We start from the raw sequence: 20369 nt of genomic DNA on the forward strand, positions 1-20369 counted from the left end.
AGTTTAGAGAAGGACATTGGTGGCTACCACCATGCATGAGTCAGCACGGCGAAGATGCTATATTGGGGGTCTCCTTTGTTGTATCAAACCTGACGCAATTATTAGAAAGAAACATAATAGTCAGGGATTCGGTAAAGCCAGTGTTTCACCAAAACCGAATTCTCCCGAATAAATTCGGACCGATTCTAGCCGAATTCGGCCTAATTCGGATGGTTTCGGTGGATTCGAATGTTACCGAATCCTTCCTGAATTTTCATGCTTTCGCGGAGAGAGAACAGAATACTCCCGAAACCACCCGAATACGTGTGTTCGGATGGATTCGCAGCTGATTCGGTCCCGGTGTAAATAGGCCTTTAGAGAGGTTGAATTTATATTGAACTTAAAAATTCCCCTACGAATTTCATAGACCGTTTAATGACTCGAGTGAGGGCAGCCTAGAACTAAATCCAAGTAGATGCGATTATAGTCCAATGATTTTCTCGTTGTCCATATCCTACTCACCCAAAATCTTTCTAATATCTGCTTGCCAACCAGTTTATCGGGATTTAAGTTACTCTTTGACGGAACTTTTTTTTTGTCAGTACCGAACATACGATATACAGTGTAAGGTATCTTTTCGTCGTTACCGTCCACAACTTCGAGTATGGCTTCGAACCTCTCGATGAATTTTGAAAGACGTTGTTTTTGCAATCTTCAAAAACCACATTGCCATACAAACAATTAAGTTGCCACTTGTTTCCCTTTATAAAATGACAGAAATCGGCTTGCATGCACGGAGAAGGTTGAAAATAATATGAGGAGCAGGGTGGTGTAGAACTTAGAAGTGCTGCATTTGTGATGTCATTATTGCACGGGCATCTCATGTTATTTTGATGCAGTTATCCTATCAAGTTGAGGAAGTGGCTTTTTGGATTCTTTAAAATCTTCGAGAAGACTATAACCACAATAGATGAAAGGGAAAAAAAGAAGAAAAAAAAACTTCGTTGACTTTTCTCAAGTCTGTGGGGTTTTTTGTTTAATTTGATGTATTCTCTTAATCTTCTTTACCATGTTTACCGCAACTTCAGAGGGATAGTTTATTTTCACTTTTCGTATTCAGGGTGTAGGCCTATAGTATTAACATATTCTGTAATGAAATATTAGGTAAACTTACAGTAAAAATTCGATACTTACGGTCATAAAGTAGAAATAATGAAGGGACCTATCAATTCAATTTTCAAGATTATAGAGCCTAACAGGTGGAGATCAGGCGTGTGAGAATTACTCGTTGTATTCTCTTGAAAAAAAGTATGATAAATCTATATAATTTAGTAGAATAGTTTGTCCCTTAGTTATTTGTATAATCTCTTGTTTCGATTTCGTAGTTGTGGTTGTTGTTTTTTATTTCCATAAGATTAAAATCGAAATGAAATAATATTACAAGTAGAATGCACAGTGTATACACATTTAAAAGTCCTAGTTTTGGAAGAAAATACCCCGATAAAGTCGGAATAGGCCCTCTACAGCTTCCACTGGAAGCCTCCCGGGATATCGCGAAGGAAATTGACAGCGTTCGGTAACCAGAGATATTGATTACTGTTAAATGTTACAGCGCATCCTCCTGTTATAACAAAACCGCACTGCTCATCCCCCACACTCCAATTCTACATTTGCTCCAGCCAATAATGATGTAACATGTTCTAGCCCCCACGGCTCGATGCTTATCATATTTTTCAATTTTCTTATAATGGTTCTGTGTGGTTCAGATGATAGAGTCCTGTGAAAACATCTATTGATATCTTATATTATAAAGGATGCATCTGGACCCTTTAACAAAAAAAAAATTGTGATCAGTTGCTGAATTGAAAAGAGAGACTTCCATTTTGAGAATGCGACAGTGATTATGGTAACTCCGGTAGGAACTTGAAAGGGCAGTTCATGCCGTAAACGCCAAGCTGGTACATAACTAATTACATACGAAACATTTTACGTCTAAGTTGATATGGTATACTGACTGACCTTATAGACGACGGAAATTACTATCGGGTCTTGTTAACAAAGTGGAGACAATGGTAGAATGGGGATTCGAACTCACAACCTGCGATTATGAGTCCAGTGCTCTACCCACTAGAACACACGACCCTAAATCTGAAGACTCCTAATAGTTCGAACAAAAATAGGCATTAGAATTATAGCCGAGGTGATCGTTAGGAAGGCTGCATTCATGTTTTATACAAGGGCTTCTGATATTCCCAAATGAAAAAAATAACACTACATTACCCCCATTTACGTGGTTATACCTGCTGATTGATATGTACAAAATATTTATCGTAACATGAAAAACGTGAGTGTTTAAATAACGTTGTACCAGCTTGACCACGTTGATTTTAAATGTTGTGCATATAAATTGTCTTTATGTTCTATTGCTTATTACATTAAGATGTATGCGACAGGGCATTATATTGTAATCGTTGGGAAATGAAACTAAACAAAATGAAATAAAATTTGTTTTTCTTCTTTCTAGCCATGGGAATTTTTTTAATATTTCCTACAAAATGTGTTATTTTCTTAATTGCCTATTTACTAAGCCTGTAACGAATCACCCTCTTTTTTTGTTACCAGGGTAACTGCTGTTGGCAAAGTGTTACTGGTAGAAGGTTGCAACTCAAGTCTGGCGACATTGCGGACATTTCAGAGATCGAGAGACGTCATCTGCAAAAGGCCGCATATCACAGACTCCAAGCATATAATGTAGGACCTATCATCTTGCCAAGAGGTAAGGACGAAACCTAGAGAGTGTTTCACGAAGCTTTGAGTGAGTGATGTCCACGAAGTAATTTGCTCTCAGCCAATCAGACGCAAAGATTTCAGTAGCTTATAAATGATATTCAATGAAAATCACTGACTAGATGGCTTCATGAAATGCTCCCCCAAACGTGTATTCTTTTCATATTAAGGTGATCGCACGTTAAACAATAATTTGCCTTTAGAATACTACATTTATTCTTCCTTGTTTAGTTCTCCATTGACACAGGGTTAAATATAACCTCGAGTAGCAAGCGGGAAGTTTTATGTAATAGCTTGGCAGTGAGAAGTCAAACCTTGCAAGACGGTAATACGGCCTTTATATTTAGGAATACTGTTATTTTCTTGTCTCTTTTCTCGAATTAATAATTTATCAGCAACCTTCTCCTGATTGTGGCACTCCTAGAAGATAGAAATACTAGTCAATGGAATACGCTTCCAATTTTTCCAACCGAAAGGTACAAACTGTTTATTTGATAACATTTAAATAAAATATCGGTTACCAGTATCGACATTGTTAAGCAATCAATTGTATTTAGTTTCGATACCGTAGGTCGGTCATCAATGTTTCAAACGAAAGAGCGTTACGAATTCGGAGAATTGAGCCTTAAATCCGACTTGTTGATATGCCATAGCAGAACCCGACAATAATTCAACAGACATTTACATGAATGAAAACATGAATAAAAACCGGACAGTGTCAGGTTTTAAATCCGTCAACAGTTTGTCAGAAGACAAATCGCATTTGCAGTTGCCTCATCCCCGTGTTATATAGACGCATGGATAACGGCTGAATTTTGAGATTTATTTCGCCTAGTTTTTGTATTTAAATATCATAATATTCATTATTCTATAGTGAATTGATTATATCAGATTATTTAGTTCAGTAGAATGAATAAAGCCTATATTTCAGATAAAAATGGCTTCTAGTATGCATATGAGAAAGTCAGACAAGATAGTTAGGACGAGAGAATAAAAAGAGAAGTTGACGAGAATTTATTGCGAAAGTTGGGAGGGAAACTAGTTGCACATATTTAGTTTTATCATCCATAAATTTTAGGATGAAAAATACTCATTCCCTCAACCTATTTCTTAAAGGCGAATATTCATTAAAACAGTGATTAGTTGTCGTGCCAACGGCACTTGGTGGATTAGAAAAAAGACGAAGTTTCGAGATTGAAATGTGTTTTTTCAACTAGCAGATTTGCATCAATTATCACTTGGCATTTCATCGAAAAACGTCATGAATTTTAATCTTATTCTATCCTATAGTAAAGCTGTGTCTCCAATTTCTATGCATGATTGTGCGGGGGGTTTTCTACCATTTTTTTGGTTTGCTTTTTTCATTTCTTCATTATCAAAACTTATACTATAAAAATACGGGTTGTTCGAGAAAGATTGTGAAAAGAGTATGAAGGATGTACATATAGAGGATTGGTATTATTTTTGGTCTCATTTAATCGTTCTTATATTATGATAACGATTCTAAAATGCTTTGTTTGCTAAGCCTTTCAAGAAGCACTTCGGATGTTTTTTTCGTCTCTGCGGTGCATTCGATTAGACAACCAAGCATTGGCGCTATACGGATTCTCATACAGAAATGGATAATTCAACGTTATTCCGTAAATAATCAAATCGATCATGCTTGATTTGTAAATAGATACTACTGATATAAAGGTTACGTAATGATCTTCTTTCTTTTAATGGTAGAGGCTTGTTGATATAAAAAGTATATTGATTTGTGTTAAGTTCCCTTTCCTCTAACTTTTGAAAGGTTTGAATGGCTTTAATACGGGTTTCAGATTTACAGCCAGAGAAATTGGGATTGATTCTGAAAAAAGAAATTGCTTATAAAGACAGTATCTGAGTACAATTATAGCACGTTTGATATCAGTCAAGGTACAGAGTAAGTTTAAACAAACTATATAATTGAAGATGCACTGAGAGCGAAGTTCGCATTCTAGACGAGTGGGAGTAGAAATGAAAGCAGAAACAGAAAATATCCTTTTTTATTTTCCCTTCCGGATCACCGTACAGCTCGTTTCGCTGCTAACACAATAAGTGGACGGAGATTCTATATGGTTAATGTCTCATTTTGGGAGAACATTTTCTCTGCGGTCCTGTTTTATAATTCGGTTAGCATGGATTGCAAGCTGAGCCGGAGTTACATTTTATTCTATTTATTTAAACCAAGGACGTCGCATGCGAAATTTCTTGCTGTCTAGTTATGATCAGTCGGGCTCTAGTTGAGTATTTGCATGCAAAAAGACGCGTTCGAAAAAGGCGTAATTTTGGCGGGCCATGATGTCAGACAGTGGGGGGAATCCTGCATAGTTTAGAGCAATATGTGGTCGCTTGGATAACATGGATAAGGAGGTAAGAGGTGGCAGCAGGAAGACTTCCCTGGCTTCGTTCATGTAATAATAATAATAATTAACATTATTTGTATATCGCTTATCACAAAACATGTCTCTAGGCGCTGAGGGGAAAAAATAGAAAAAGAGAAGGAATTTCAGCAAAAAATAAATAAAGTAATTGTATACAGTAGTTCACGGTAGACTGTAGACAGGTGAGGGGCTTCACATGCGAAGGGAGAGGCTATTAAACAAAAAAGTAGGTTGTTATTGAAGTATCTGTCGCTCCTCTAGTGTGGAGGGTGGTGGTTAAACCACTGAAATAGAAAACAGGTGACACAACATTGCTGCTGTGACATTTGCTCCTGTCTTAATATCTCTGAGAGCATATAGGGTTAGAAGAGTTAGGGCTGTAATAGTGTGTTTTGGTTCAGAATAAATGTAAAGATAACTAGTAGATTTATTGAGATTTGTAGTTTATGTTTGTTACTTTGGTTTGGTTCAGCGTGCAGATTTTCGATCGGAGCAATTATTGCCGGAGCAAAGATCATGGAACCGTAACACCCGCGGTGTCGTAATCGACCCTAACGTTTATCCAAGTTAAGCATGACATAGGGACTACTATAAGTAGTTTTGATAGTTCTGAACGGTTCTTAATTGAAGAAAACCAAGTAATAATTATAGTCGGAAAGTATAGCCCTTGTAATGTTGCTTTATAAGCAGTTTTGATTGCATAGTTTACGATGATTTAAGCTTACAAAAGCGTTCCGATCTCCTTGATATCATTTTGATAAATATAATTGTCAAACGGATGCTACGGCGAAACCTCTTCAGTCTTCAGGTTGCTTGAAGGCACCACGGACTCGATCTAAGTGCGGATAAACCTGGATCAATCAACGCTTAATGGAGGATAATTTCAAAAACTCACTATCGGTTCACGTGGCAGACAACGTGCCTATGTCCAAGACAATTTTTTTCTTTCCTTTGATACCTGGGATGTCTTGGGGACTGTTTACGTGGGACAAAATCATCTGCAATGGTCTGCTACAAATATATCTGGCGGGCTTTTTCAAAATGTCAGGCGCCATTTAAGGAACGTTGTATTACTATTAGATTGATACATCGCGTGGTTCGGTTAACTCGATCGCCGTCACCCACCCGATACCTAATCGCGGTATTTTAATTTCCAGCCACATCGCGTCCCCCCCCCCCCCCCAACAAGTAGATAAATGGGAAATGGAAAGACCCTATTAAACGACTGACCGATCTGATTTCGCTTGTTCACGTCATCAGGTTTCGAGGAGGAGAGATGGGTGATATAGGGATGGGTGAGAAAAGCGAGGGGGTTGGTTTGACTGTGTGGAGCAAGTGATGACATTCGTATAACATTCAGAGGTGTTGTGGCTCAGTGGATAAGTCTCCGGACTTTGAACCACAAGGTCCGGGGTTCAAATCCCACCGCAGCCCTCGCGTTCTTTGGCAAAGCGTTTATCTATATTTGCCACTCTCCACCCAGGTGTAGTAAATTGGTACCCGGTAGGAAGGAATTCCTTGAATACTCTGGAGCGTCCGATCAGGATAGCCGTGCTAAAGCCGGGGTAATAGTATGCAGCGCTTTAAAAATGCTGCATATTATTATTATTATTATATAAGAGAATCTAGTATAGTTGCTCAGCATTCGTGGCAATATCAGCAGTAGCAAAAGTAGTAGTAGTAGTAGTAGTAGTAGCAGCAGCAGCAGTAGTAGCACCTGCAATAGCAAAAGTAGAAGTTACATTATTTGTAGTAGTAATAGTAGTAGTAGTAGTAGTAGTAGTAGTAGTAGTAGTAGTACAAGAAAAAAAAGTAATAGTTTTTGTAGTATTTATTGTTGCTGTTACTATGATAGGCTATGGCAGCAGGCAGTAGTAGGGCCAGAAATTAGCTCTACAAAGTGTGTTGAATTAAAGTTGTACAGTAACTGTATTCATAACAAAATCAATAAAAGAAAGTTAATTACTATTGTAAATCACTTCTCTGGTGAAAACAGTTTCGTTTTCACACCAGATATATTGTAATGAAAGGATCAACCAGCGATTCAAAGAATATGAACACCAATTATTACAACATTGATCAGTCTATGAAATATTCACATTAGACTCAGGTTGCTTATTATTCAAATTTGTTTATCATCGAATTCTTGGGAGAAATTACGAACGTCTTGGATGAAAAATCTGGATTACAGTTGTGAAATATAATTCGAAAGGATTTTACAACAATTCTCTCTCTTTTGATTCTTTCTCTTGTCCTTATATTTCAAGAAGCTTGCGTAAATCACCAATCTGGATATTTCAGAACTATCGTCACCAAATAGCAAATCCATTGGTATAGAAGTTAGCATTTAGATGCGTTGCACGTCCTTCAAATGATATTGAATTGAAATAATGCTTACAAGGGAAAGGGCATATTTTTGCAAGTTGTGAAGTTTTCTTGCTTTATGTTTTCTAACTCTGTCTAACTCTTTCTTTCTTTGTCTGTCGGTGTCTCGATATCATCCTCTTTCTGTCTGTCTCGCTATTTCTCAACCAATTCCCCACACACACACGTGCGTGCACCCACATCTACACACATATATACAATATTAATTGATTGTTCATCTAAGGTAGATGTGAAACAATGACAGTGCGATTACTTCCCAGACGATAATGATGATGATAATAATTATAATAATACTATAACAAAAATACAAAATAATAGTGTAATAAGAACAATAATAATAATAGTAACGATAACAATAACGATGATGATAATAAGAATAATATTAATAATAATATTACTATAATAATAATAATAATAATAATGAGGATAATAATAATAGTAATAACAATATTGATGATGATAATGATAACAATAAAAATAACATTATAATATAAAATAGTAATGTGAATGATAAGTATAACTGTTGTTTTGCAGTGAACACAATAAAACTTAAAATTACTTATGAAGCTTATTTCCAAAACTTATAAAGCAGGATAACGTTGCCAATGGGGCAAAATGCAATGAACTCTTTTTCTGCTTACCATTTTCTGACCCTTATTTACCTACACTCTAAATTCCACGGATTTTAAATGAATCCAGATCGGCTGTGAATAGTGACCAGCCGAATATTAGATTTAGATTTAAACCTTGTTGATTTGAATTTAAATCTTTTGAAATTTGAAAGTTAATCCTTAAAAATTTGGTTGGTCACTATTCACAGCGGATCTGGATTTATTTTAAATCTTTGGAATTTAGAGTGTAATACTTCATCTTTGCAGATGATAGCAGGTATTTTTGCTGATGGTCACAATAAATACGTAGTAATAGAACATTGGTAATGAGGGCATTGAGGGGGTCATCTTTCTCCCACCCTCCACACACATTATAAACACTATCCATACTCTCAGTATCCTTTCAGCCATCTCACAGTTTTGGGCCCCTCTTTCCCCTACCTCAACAAATACTCTTAATGGTTACGCCCTATTTGGTTTGAATTGACCCACGTGAGTGATGGGCTGTCAGTGAAGATATGCTTAGCAGACGGGCCATTATCACCTTATTATTAGATTTGTAGAATCTCAATTTGGCGCGCGAATCTCATCTTATCAACGCTCTCGCATTTACCCCCCCCCCCTCTTCCCTTCTCTCTCATTCCCCCCTGTCTCTCCCTCTTTTTCCACTCTCCATCTCTCTCTCTCACTCTCTCTCTCTCTCACTCTCACTCTCTTTTCCCACGTCTCTTACATTAACACCTACATGTACCTTGTCAACGAATCTCGGAGTCTGCGTTTTGTACAAACAGACTCTAATTTGGCTTATCCCGTATTAACCTTTGCCTATTCAAATATCTCAATGGTCAATTGGTCACTCGGCCCAGACTTAAAAAATGTATATATCCTTAGGGCCTCCACCAGTGGAATGAATAGTTTCAACAGTCTTGTACAGGCTGGACAGTTTTGGTGTATTACTTAGGATTTTTTTTCTTTAGACTGGGATTTAATGTATTGCCGGATTTAAAAAAAATTATCCCCCATTCTTACCCCTTCGTGGAAAGACTATACGTTATTGGCTGGTTCAGTAGTCATTTGAGTGTAAGTTGTCCATTTGTTTTCTTGTCCTTTAATTACAAAGAACTTGAAGAAGGATAAATCAAAATGACCAATTATTTATATTCTTAAAAACCATTTCTTGCATGCAATATTGTAGATCTGTGTATCATGAAAAGAGCCTTAATAAAAGGGATGCACAGTCTCCATCGCTCAGATCATCGGGGCGAGAAAAAAATGTTTTGTGATCTTATCCATTGCCAATGGGAAAAAGGGATGCTTCTCTTGCTATCCCTCTAGCTGCATCGCGTTCCCCCTAGTAAGGACTAGAGACAAAATGTTCTAAAAACTTTTAAGATTCGCATATTTTTCTGGCTATGTTGGTAATCCATGTGCCCACTATAAATCTTCACTCTTAAAACAAACCAACTGACTAGACCAGTATAGTTAGCTGGGTGCAATTGATATGTCTAGTCATATTTCTGACATATATATTAGTCAGAAATAACTCTGTTCTAGTAAAATACGACTAGAAAATAGTCAAATATGACTCGAATAACAGCTGCACCCAGCTGACCGTATAACTAGTCATGTTTGACTGATTTGTCCAAAGTGTTCCAAAGTAAGCCTGTGTGATATGGTACATACTTTTTGTGTTGATCTAAGGTAGATGTGAAGTAATCACCAAAAATGAAAAAAAAATACCAAAGTAAGCTTTACAACTGATTCCACGAGTTCAAAACAAATCATTGAATTCACATGTCTAGATTTGGGTTCTGGCTTTGATTGTAACAAAGAACAATAGAAACGAAAACTGCACTCTTAAAATAGTTGGGCAACATACATTACCCAACACAGTGGACAGCATGTCATGATGTTATTAAAGTGTGAGCATTAAACAAAGAAAGTATTGATTAAGATGTACCGAATTCGTATGAGCAATCGGGTCATCATGGGTCCCAATCTCTCTCTCCCTCTCTCTCTCAGACACACACATACACACTCACCTCTCTCTTTTTGTCTCTCTGTCTCCCTCTCTCTCTCTCACACACACACTCCCCACTCCTCTCTCTGTCTCTCTTTCTCACTCTCACTCACAAGGTTCAATCATGAATTCGCAAAACGGATCCTTGATCATTTAAATAAAGCTTGGATAGAAACCAACAACTGACATTGAAAATGCACTAGAAACCTCCACCCGAGTAGAGAGATTTTAGATTAATCATATTAAGCTCCTCTAATCCTTTTTGGATATGGGTTGTTTTTCACGTTAATCTTTTGGATTTAATTATTGTGAAATATAGGGTTCATCATAATCAGTAAACCTCTGTACTATCAACCCACACAGTGATATAGCCGATGATCAAAATGAAAAAAATATATATCTTCAACTGATTTAACTACTTGATTTCTTGTTTCGGTTTCGTTTTATCTATAGAAGTTGATTGTTTTGGGTAGCAGTTAAGGTACAATCTTTATCTAACATTCTGAATAAACTTACGTTATACACATGTAGATAAGGCTTGGGTGTTGGATTACACTGTTTTATACCTCTATCGTTTTTAACAAAAAGTCACGTGTGCATGCCATATTGACGTAACATTGGGTTTTCATGTGAACGAAGATGCAAAGGAACTGTAAACGCAGTTTAGACAACCCTCTCTCTCTCTCTCTCTTTGTCTATCTTTCTTTTCTTTTTTTCTCTCTCTCTCCTTTCTCTTTCTCTCTCTCCTTCTTTCTCTTTCTCTCTCTCTCCCTCTGTATTTCTATATAGAATCCTGCATGTTGTGCAGTATTTTAGGGGTCGGGGTCATATTCCCGATGAACTAACATCAAAACATGCATTTACACCAATCCATTACGATTTGTTGTGTTTCTCCATGTCACACGCCATTCACCGTTGACATTTCAAAGATGGCGCCGGATAGATGAAAAAACCCCAGTACAGCGACACCTGTCTCATTTCCGGTTCGCTGATTGAAATACTATGTTCAACAACACATAAGCTTATTTGAAACATGGATCTCAATCACAACTAGCTCGGCGTGTCAATTTCCGTTACATTTTCGTTTAGTTTTGAAAGCAGTAATACTTTCATTCCCCGTACTCTAGTGCAGGTATAGATTCCATGTGTGTAGCATGGGGCGACATCACTTCGCACACATTAAGGAATGACAGTAGTTTTCTATGATTTATCATTGTTTTTCATGGTGAATCATTGCCTGTGTAATCGACGCGAAAGGTGGACCCCCCCCCCCCCCCACGGTTTTCTTCCTTACGTTTTCTCTCTCCTTTTATTGTAAGTAATCTCTCCATTCACCTAAATCTCTTCATCCACTCCATGCCATTATTTATTTGCCATAAACGGCTGTAGATTTTTAATTTTACTTTCGAACAATAACTACTGGCTAGGTTTTCTGTGTAAGTTCGAATTAACTTTAATTTAAAAATTAAAGGGGCTCGTGTGCTGTTTTAGCCTAAAAATAACCCAATAAGCTGATCGGTGTTCTACATTCCCCGACGCCCCTTTAACCAATGGATGTGGGCGAACCTGACCTACAGAGTAGATAAACACTCCTTTTTTTTCCTCATGAGACTTCACATCCTTTCAATTAAATCTCTACTATTTCGTGCACTTTATATAAGGTTGAATGCCAGGCTAGATTTGTAATCTCCCAAACGTCCGTTACATAATCCCGCTTCTTGAAGTCGTCTGCAAATGTTGAGTGCGTTTGCATTATGACATTAAAAGATTTTTGTTCAAAATTATGTCACAGATTGAAATTAGTGCATTTTTCATGCTTCCATAGTTGTTTTTTGCCTCTTTTTCTCCATCTTATACCACAACAGCATGTGCAAGAAGTTATTAAAGATCACGTCATGACTATAATTGCTCATTGAAGAAGTCCCAGCTTGCCTACTTATTTTTTCAACGACAATCAAGGTAATAGGAGTCTTTAATGATGACTATTAGAAAATAAATAACTGGGGCATATTAGGTGTGTTATTACTTTAATTTAATTGATTAGACTTATTTTACCCTAGATATCTTAGGTATAACCATGCTTTACAAAGTACCTTTCATTAGGGATATCTGGGTTAATGCTAAATAGTAATTATGCTGCATCGTGATGATGTTCTAGTTATTGGAGTTTCTTGGATAAATTCTTGGTTTGATATTCAGCAGAAATTCTATCACAACTTAGCCATCTTTGGAATTGTCACATTTGACCACTTTTCTTCCTTGCTGTCTGTGCTGGTGTGTGGGCGGCTTATTATTACATCGGCATTCTTATGTTCCCTCGTAGTAGCTGCTTTTTTTAATGTTCTACAGCTTTTAAAATTCCGCTCCAAACTTTGAAATAACTGTCAATAACCTCATTTCAAGGGATTGTAAAATTGCGGTGCATATCCTTTTCAGAATTGAGAATTCACTCGACAGAATATTGCATTATTGATTCATCTAAACTCTCATAAAGAATTTCAATGTTTTTTTTTTTTTTTAGTTTTGCAGAAACTACATAGCCAGGCTATTCAGGTACTCAATCAAGGTACTCAATTTCCCATTTTTCCTCTTTTTTGGTTACTGTTTCTTCTCTCCTATATAGCTCTCGAAAACATTTTTCAGTAATCAGTATCCAGCTTTCAAAAGGTCTATTATCATGATTATGATCAATAATTTATACGCCTTAGATGGGCTTTGATAAGGAGCAATTGACTCTGATATTACGGCTACCTAATGGGGGAGAACTTTATTGAGGAAAAGAAAATGAGAATGCAAGGAGGTAATAACAACACCAGTCGATTTCTCAACCTAGTTTTATCGTCGCAGTATACATATCTCGAATCACTCTCAATTTCATGTTTCTCATTTGTTATCAATTTCGTTCTTCTTATGATGCGGTAAGAAGGGCAAGGCTCATTCCTTTACTTTAATTACCGATTGACATAATTATTTCGTGTGCGGTGCCTCGATGATATTTTTCTTTTGCTACACATTAATATTCTATCCGATTTTGCCGCCGCTTCTGAGATGGGTTTCAATCGAATATTGAGGTTAGATATATCGTCAACTTTTCTCCTTTCTGTGTTCTAGGGGGTTTTCTTCGAAAATTTAATTCCAACTTTTATGCAGTTTCTATCCCAAGTAATACCTTAACTACAAATGAATTAATAAAATTAATAGTGTAAACGTAGTAAGTAGAATTGATCATAATATAACTGTATACATCGCATTTGAAATTAATTGTAATGTTTGTACGCAGATTGTGTCCTCCAGAAAGGGGGCAAAATAATGTAAATGCAATAAAGGGATAAATTCGGGTGTTAGATACTTTTAGGTTATTCATTTTCATATACCCTTCGGACAACATTTAGATGGGTTTATATTTAACTGGTATTTAACTGGTTTACATTTAACTGGATTATATAAAACTAGTATGGCTTGCGATTTTGATTATTCGTCATTGATTGAGGGGCGCGAGAGCTCAGATGTTAGAACGGTGGTCCCTCAATCCGGCGACCCAAACTAGGTTGGCGCGCTATCGTTTTGTGGGTAATTCATTTATCCGCATTACGCCTACCAGGGGCCCGTTGCATAAAACTTTTTACCTGAGAAAACTCAGGTTGTTTTTACCGGTGTTTTTGCCCTGTGTTAAAGTCAATGGCAGAAATCAGACTAACCTTAGTTTTCAGTTCTTACCAGAGTTTTCTCAGGTAGAAAGTTTTATGCAACAGGCCCCAGATGTCTTGGAGAGAACCTTAAAGGGGTACTCCAGGCTGAAAATAATATGATTTGACCAGATGAAGAAAAAATAGACAAACAAAAGACTGAAAATTTGATCGAAATCGGACAAGGAATAACAAAGTTATGACATTTTAAAGATTCGCATTATTTCGGTGAAACAGTTCTGTGCATGCGTCATGAAATTTCAATAAGCAAACTGATGTCATATTCCCACTTGTTCTTTTGTATTTAATTATGTAAAATTATGTTTATTCAAATATTTCCCCCCAAGAGCTAGAAAAGTTTAATTGAAAACTGCTATATAATGCATTAGATATCCATTTCTTCAACCTATTTCATCATAAGGGAGACATATCATCCGCACTTGTATGAAAAATTTAATAATCATGATTTCATGTAATAACATAAGAAAAGGGAAAGTTGAGATGTGGCATCATCATCCCATCTAATTAATATTCATGACAACTGGCATATAACCGGTTTCGCAAAATATTGCTAAATTCGATAACTTCGTTATGTGTTTTCAGATTTTGATGTAATTTTCAGCATTTTGCTCTGTGAATTTTACTCTACTTATTTAGATATTTTCAGCCCAGAGTACCCCTTTAAGCCGTCAGTCCTCTGGATACTCACACATATTCAGATTTTCTTAAAAGTCAGGTAAAATAATCACCATCCGTTAATGCATCTTTTCATCGCCTATGTGTTTATTGATATCAGAGAATATTATTGGTTCAGCTTCGACTTAAAATCCTTCAGTTCGTGTCCTCTAAGCATTTCTTTTAAACAATGTTTAAAGTCAAAAGGTTACCAATAGCATTATGTGTTCAGTAATCATGCAATATACCCTCTACTCCGGAACCGATATATTGACGAACCTCCTTATATAGCTTGCTGCCAGAACACTATCCATTCTCGGTGTGGAATAAATGTGTTACTTGCGTCTGTGTCAATACGATACCTTTGCTTAAACTGTGAGAACTGGAGAAGTTCCGGGGCTTCAATTACCCGCTAGTTTGCATTCTATGCTGAATGCGCGGGAAAAGATAGCTTGAGTTTATATCCAAAAGGACGCCGAACGAAAAGCGGGTTAATGAATTCGACATTCGTGCGTGGACCTGGCTTTCCAGTGATCGAACAAACTTTGTCACCGATGTCCAGTTTTAATTTTCGTTCTACTCCCCCACTCCCCCACTCCCCCTCTTGCCTTTCTCTTTCTCTGTCTCCCTTGCCCACACTCACATGACTTGTGCGCGCACACACCCACGAACGAAGCCACGCACAACGCTCTTTCAAATACTCATTGTACATAATCTGTACTCACCCACACAACACACACACACACACACACACACACACGCATGCAGAATGCACATATAAAGTGGCTTAATTCTCTTCTCTTTTTTTGTCTCTTAACATTAATGTTTATGTATGTCTTTTTCTCCCAATCTTTCTTATCTGCACCCTATATTTCTCCATCTCCCCCTCTCTCTTTCACCCCCCACACACGCGCGCACCACCCCTCCACACACCCAAAGCCTCGCTTCGATTAATATGTTTTCGTTTGTGTCTGTTTATCTCTCTCTCTCTCTCTCTCTCTTCCTCTCTGTCTTTCCTCCTTACCACCCTCCTTTCGATATATATATTTTTTTCTTTTTTATATATTAATGGGTGTGTCATTTAACCCATACTCTATTGTTTCTTTCACTCCATCTCTATCAAGATAAGACACTTTCAGCTAGAGGCTGATCATAGAAAAGATAGATAAGTATGAGTATTTCCAGAGTTGCATGTGGCAAGAAGAGGAAAGTTTAAATATTTTGTTTCTTCTTGTTATCTTTGTAGGATTTTTTTATCATTCTTCATGATACACTCTACAATGATGTTTCAGTTTTTGAAAAATATTGTACATTTCAACCACAGAACAAATATCAAAATTTAATTCGAATAGTTGTCTACTCGTTTTCTTTCTTCGATTGATTTGCGGGGGTCGCTTTTATTTAATTTAGTTTTCAAACATTTGGAGATAATGGTAGCTACGTATGGGCTAATGCGTGGGTAATTTGCATCATGTAGCAATTCAGCCGCTGTCGAATTAGTCAAAGCACGGATTTGTCAACATCTTTACGAAATACGATATCAAATGTTGATGTGATTCAATTATAAGTTGTATTGTTTTAGTGCGAAGGGAATAAACGAATCTGAGGAGGTTATCGCGAAGGTGTCGAGGATGAGAGAGAGGTGTAGCTTGCATTATTTTGTCGATATTATAATGTTATTAACAAAGAGAAGGGAATAATAATAAGAAGAAGAAGAAAAAGAAGAAGAGGAGGAGGAGGAAGAAGAAGAAAAAGAAGAAGAAGAGGAAGAAGAGGAGGGAGAAGAAAAAGAAGAAGAAATAAAAGCATACATGTATGGAGGAGAGACGGACCAAAAACTTACTAGATAGAAGATGAGCAAAAGAGGAAGAAATATATAATCACCAGATGGATATATGAATCGAGAATTACACGATGTGTGTGTGTGTTTGTGATTTGTGCGAGTGGGAGGAGGTAGAGGAAGACAGGGAGAGAAACCACAAGGGCGTTGGCGTTAGTTGGTGGAATACAAAATAATCCTCATGAAAGAGCATAAACGAGAAGAGAGACAAGAAGATACTGAAAGTGTGGGGACATCCTACGTGATAGATAGAAAGGTAGAAGGCGAGACAGATAACACAAAGAAGAAAGGACAGCTAGATGTGGGCGAACAGAGATAGTTAAATAAAACATTACAGAAGGCCAAGGATATGTATGTATACAGTCTTGTCTTTGGTGTCAAGTTTATTAATGATGTCCTTGCCCTCACCATGAGATCCGTTTGCGTCCATCATAATTATGAACGGAGCCATAGTTTAAGAAGGGCCATGAGATTTTATTGGTATAAAAAGATATCTTCTACTCGACTCTGCCCACCTGATCTCCTTGTGATTGTCTTCCATCATTTCGCCCACTTGTCATAATGTAAGTTGCGTTCAAGCGACACCACCATGGAACCGCAGTTGGAAAGATGTTTAGTTTCGAACGTAACTGCATTCACACGATTATTAGCCTGTCGTAACTGAACTCGCACACTTAAAATGTTGGGCAACATACTGACCACTTTGTTGGGTAATGTATGTTGGTAATAGATATATATATATATATATTCTGGACAATTATTATATATATTCTGGACAATTATTATCCAATTGAGCAAATTTATTACCCAATTATTAGTTTTTATTACCCCATTTTGGACAGATTTTAACCAATAGTTGTGTGGATAGTATGTTGGCCAACATTTTTAAGAGTGTGTATTAACGTGATTCTGCTTTGCTATACTCTTAAAACAAATAAGTTAAAAGTGAATACATTGTAGATGTCCCGGTAAGCTTGGTGCAACGACTATTCTTTATCTATGTGAAGAACAAAAAGAAAATTCAAAATTTTAGTCGAATATAGTAAGAATCTATGACTGGACAATTTACATTAGTTACACCAAGTTTATCTCGCCATTTTAACAAATTATTAAAGTGCATTGTCGTTGATTGTCGATTGAATGCAATGTAGATCTGAGTCAAAATTCTATGACGTCATGGTAAAATGGCTGTTATACGGTTTGGAGGAGCACACTCCGGGTTGACCTATACCTCATAGGTTCAACTGTGCCAGACGGTGTGCAAACACATATTTTGACATGTGGGGAAAATCAGCTTTGATAAAAATCGTCTAAACGCTCTCATTCAGTTAGGGTATTTGGTGTTGTTGTTTGTGATTCGCGTTTGCGATGCCTGAACACTCCATGGGCGTGGGTAGAAGATTTATTTGCTGTAACTCCTCAACAATTCATAACTTCACTCTGTCTACCTCTCTTTGAGGATGTTGAGATTTATCTGTTTTTGTCTCGCCTGCATAGCAGAGCGAGACTAAAGGCGCTGCTGCGCGCCACCGCCGTCGGAAAAGCGGCGCCTTTAACTTCGGCGTCGCCAACATCGCCAACATTGAATCTTCACCTAAGTTTTTGAAATGTCATCATTACTTAAAAAGTATATGGACCTAGTTCATGAAACTTGGACATAAGGGTAATCAAGTATTACTAAACATCCTGCCTGAGTTTCAGGTCACATGACTAAGGTCAAAGTTCATTTAGAGTCAATGAACTTTGGCCATGTTGGGGGTATTTGTTGAATTGCCATCATAAATTTGATAGTTTATGGATCTAGTTCATGAAACTTGGACATGCATGCAAGAGTAATCAAGTATTACTGAATATCCCGTGCGAGTTTCAGATCACATGACCAAGGTCAAAGGTCATTTGAGGTCATTGAACTTTGGTCATATTTACGGTATTTGTTGAATTGCCATCATAACTTTGAAATTTTATGAATATATTTCATGATATGTAGACATCGGGGTAATAAAGCATTACTGATCATCTTGCATCAAGGTCAAATGTAATTTAGGGTCAATGAACTTAGTATATTATTATTATATAAACGGTTTTTGTGAATGATTATAGTCGTTTTCAAAGTCAATACTACTGCTATATTGAATCGCGTAATGCAGGTGAGAGCGCTCCACTTCTATGATATTTTGGGGTTCCTTTTAATGAGCAAATAAATTTAGAAATACGTTGGTCAAAAGTTTTGAAAATTCAAGAGAAAAGGCATCGCCTTAGAACACTAATCAACTTACTTTGGTTCAACTTTGTACTTAATGCATTTTTCACTTTTCCAAAAAACTGCACCAATCATTTCGTCTACGAAACTCACAGATTATATTAGCCATTTCCCTATTTTACTCCTTCTTTGTTTGTTGTTGTGTTTGTTTTGGGTTTTTTTTTCTTTCTTTTTTCTTTATTCAGGAAGTGTAAAGTCAACCATTAATTTCTACCTATTTATATGTTTGCTTTAATTTTATTCTAATTCGTCTGTAAATTAAATTAAGGGCCATTTTGGGGGGATGCTCTTCTTTTTTATTATCAAACTGTGTATTCCAAGGTTCTTGAAGGAAGACGATTTTCAAAAACAGCCTTTGTGCCTCTTGGAGAAATGACCCCAAAAACTCACAGAGTTACTTCGGGAAAACGATAGGAAACATGGATCGCACTACAGATTTGAAATGAAATCTAGCACATGCAATCCCACATGCAGCCAGCATGCCCTATGCAGAATCTTGTTACGTATTTGTTTGGCGCGAAACTTGAGCGTATGTTTGCATGTTCTATTTCTCTGTGTTTTCACATCTTTTATTTCTTTAGGCATATCAGGACAAATATAGATTACAGTGAGCGCTATACACGTCATGGTCCATCCAGGTTAATCGTACAGATCCGGATAGAATACAAGCGAAATTCCTCGCATCCAATCTAGGAAATTAAGCCAAACTTCGTACGATCTGCCATGCTAACATCGGTGAAAATAACCGATTTATCATTCTCCCCCCTTTTTTCTACATGTGGATCATGCATTCTTTGTTCCAAAAGGAGCTAAATCCAAAAACATTTTTGTTCCAAAAGGAGCTAAATCCACTACACGGATATTTAAAATTGGTTATTTACATAAAGTTATGCATTCAATTGTTTAGGTACGTGTCGTGGATACAAGTTCACACCATCAGTACCAATTTTGGAGAAAATAACCGAATTGTACAGTTCTTGTGAATATTTTTGGATTTAGCTCCATTTGGAATTTCGAAAAGCCATCGTCCTTAGACAATATGTCAATTTTTTTTTCTTTTTGTAATCTTCAATGGATAAACATCAGAAAAGATGTGAAATGTACTCTAGCCATATTTATGTGTTTTGTGTTCAATTTTCGATATCAAACATGTTTCAATTGGCAAAAATTTACAATTTACTAAGGTTTTTTTCCAAAAGGAGCTAAATCCATGAAAAATCAAATTTAAAAATTCTTTAAAATTTGATAATGAATGCTAGATTTTTTAATACATGAATTAATTTAAGATGATAGTACTATCGTTATCTCAAAATAAAACAGCAGTGGCTAAGGGAAAGTTGTGAATAGTGGATTCCCTCATTTCCATACAAGATTTTGTTTAAACTATTTTACAAATGTTTTGGAATTCGAAGTTGATTTGTAATCATTATATTGTAATCATATTTGATTTGTATTTGTCTATAATGATGTATGTTTGATTTGTACATGTATTTGTTTATAATGTTAATGATGGAAATGAAAATAAAACTTGAACTTGAATTTAAAAACCTTGATTTACAGAAAAATACTGAAAGTGGATTTAGCCCCTTTTGGAACAAAACTCTTCTATCATGAAGACACCCCATTATTTAGTTGGTTTTTTTAAATTTCATTGTATACATCAATAAAATATTACCGAGAACGGGTGCCTAAAGGCAACATTCAGATTTACACCAATAATA

The 20369-nt window shown here is 36.6% G+C and overlaps 1 protein-coding gene across 1 annotated transcript in view; it reads left to right on the top strand.

Annotated features, from left to right (window-relative positions):
* The first annotated feature begins 2314 nt into the window (after window positions 1-2314).
* The window catches only part of LOC129260200 (rho GTPase-activating protein 6-like), a 32318-nt gene continuing 14263 nt past the window's right edge, over window positions 2315-20369 (top strand). Inside the window, exons 1-2 of the mRNA XM_054898227.2 lie at window positions 2315-2323; window positions 2602-2755. Coding sequence (XP_054754202.2) covers window positions 2315-2323; window positions 2602-2755 — 163 coding nt within the window. The remainder of the gene's footprint in view (window positions 2324-2601; window positions 2756-20369) is intronic.

Source organism: Lytechinus pictus, chromosome 5 (assembly GCF_037042905.1).
Source record: "Lytechinus pictus isolate F3 Inbred chromosome 5, Lp3.0, whole genome shotgun sequence".
NCBI lineage: Eukaryota > Metazoa > Echinodermata > Echinoidea > Temnopleuroida > Toxopneustidae > Lytechinus > Lytechinus pictus.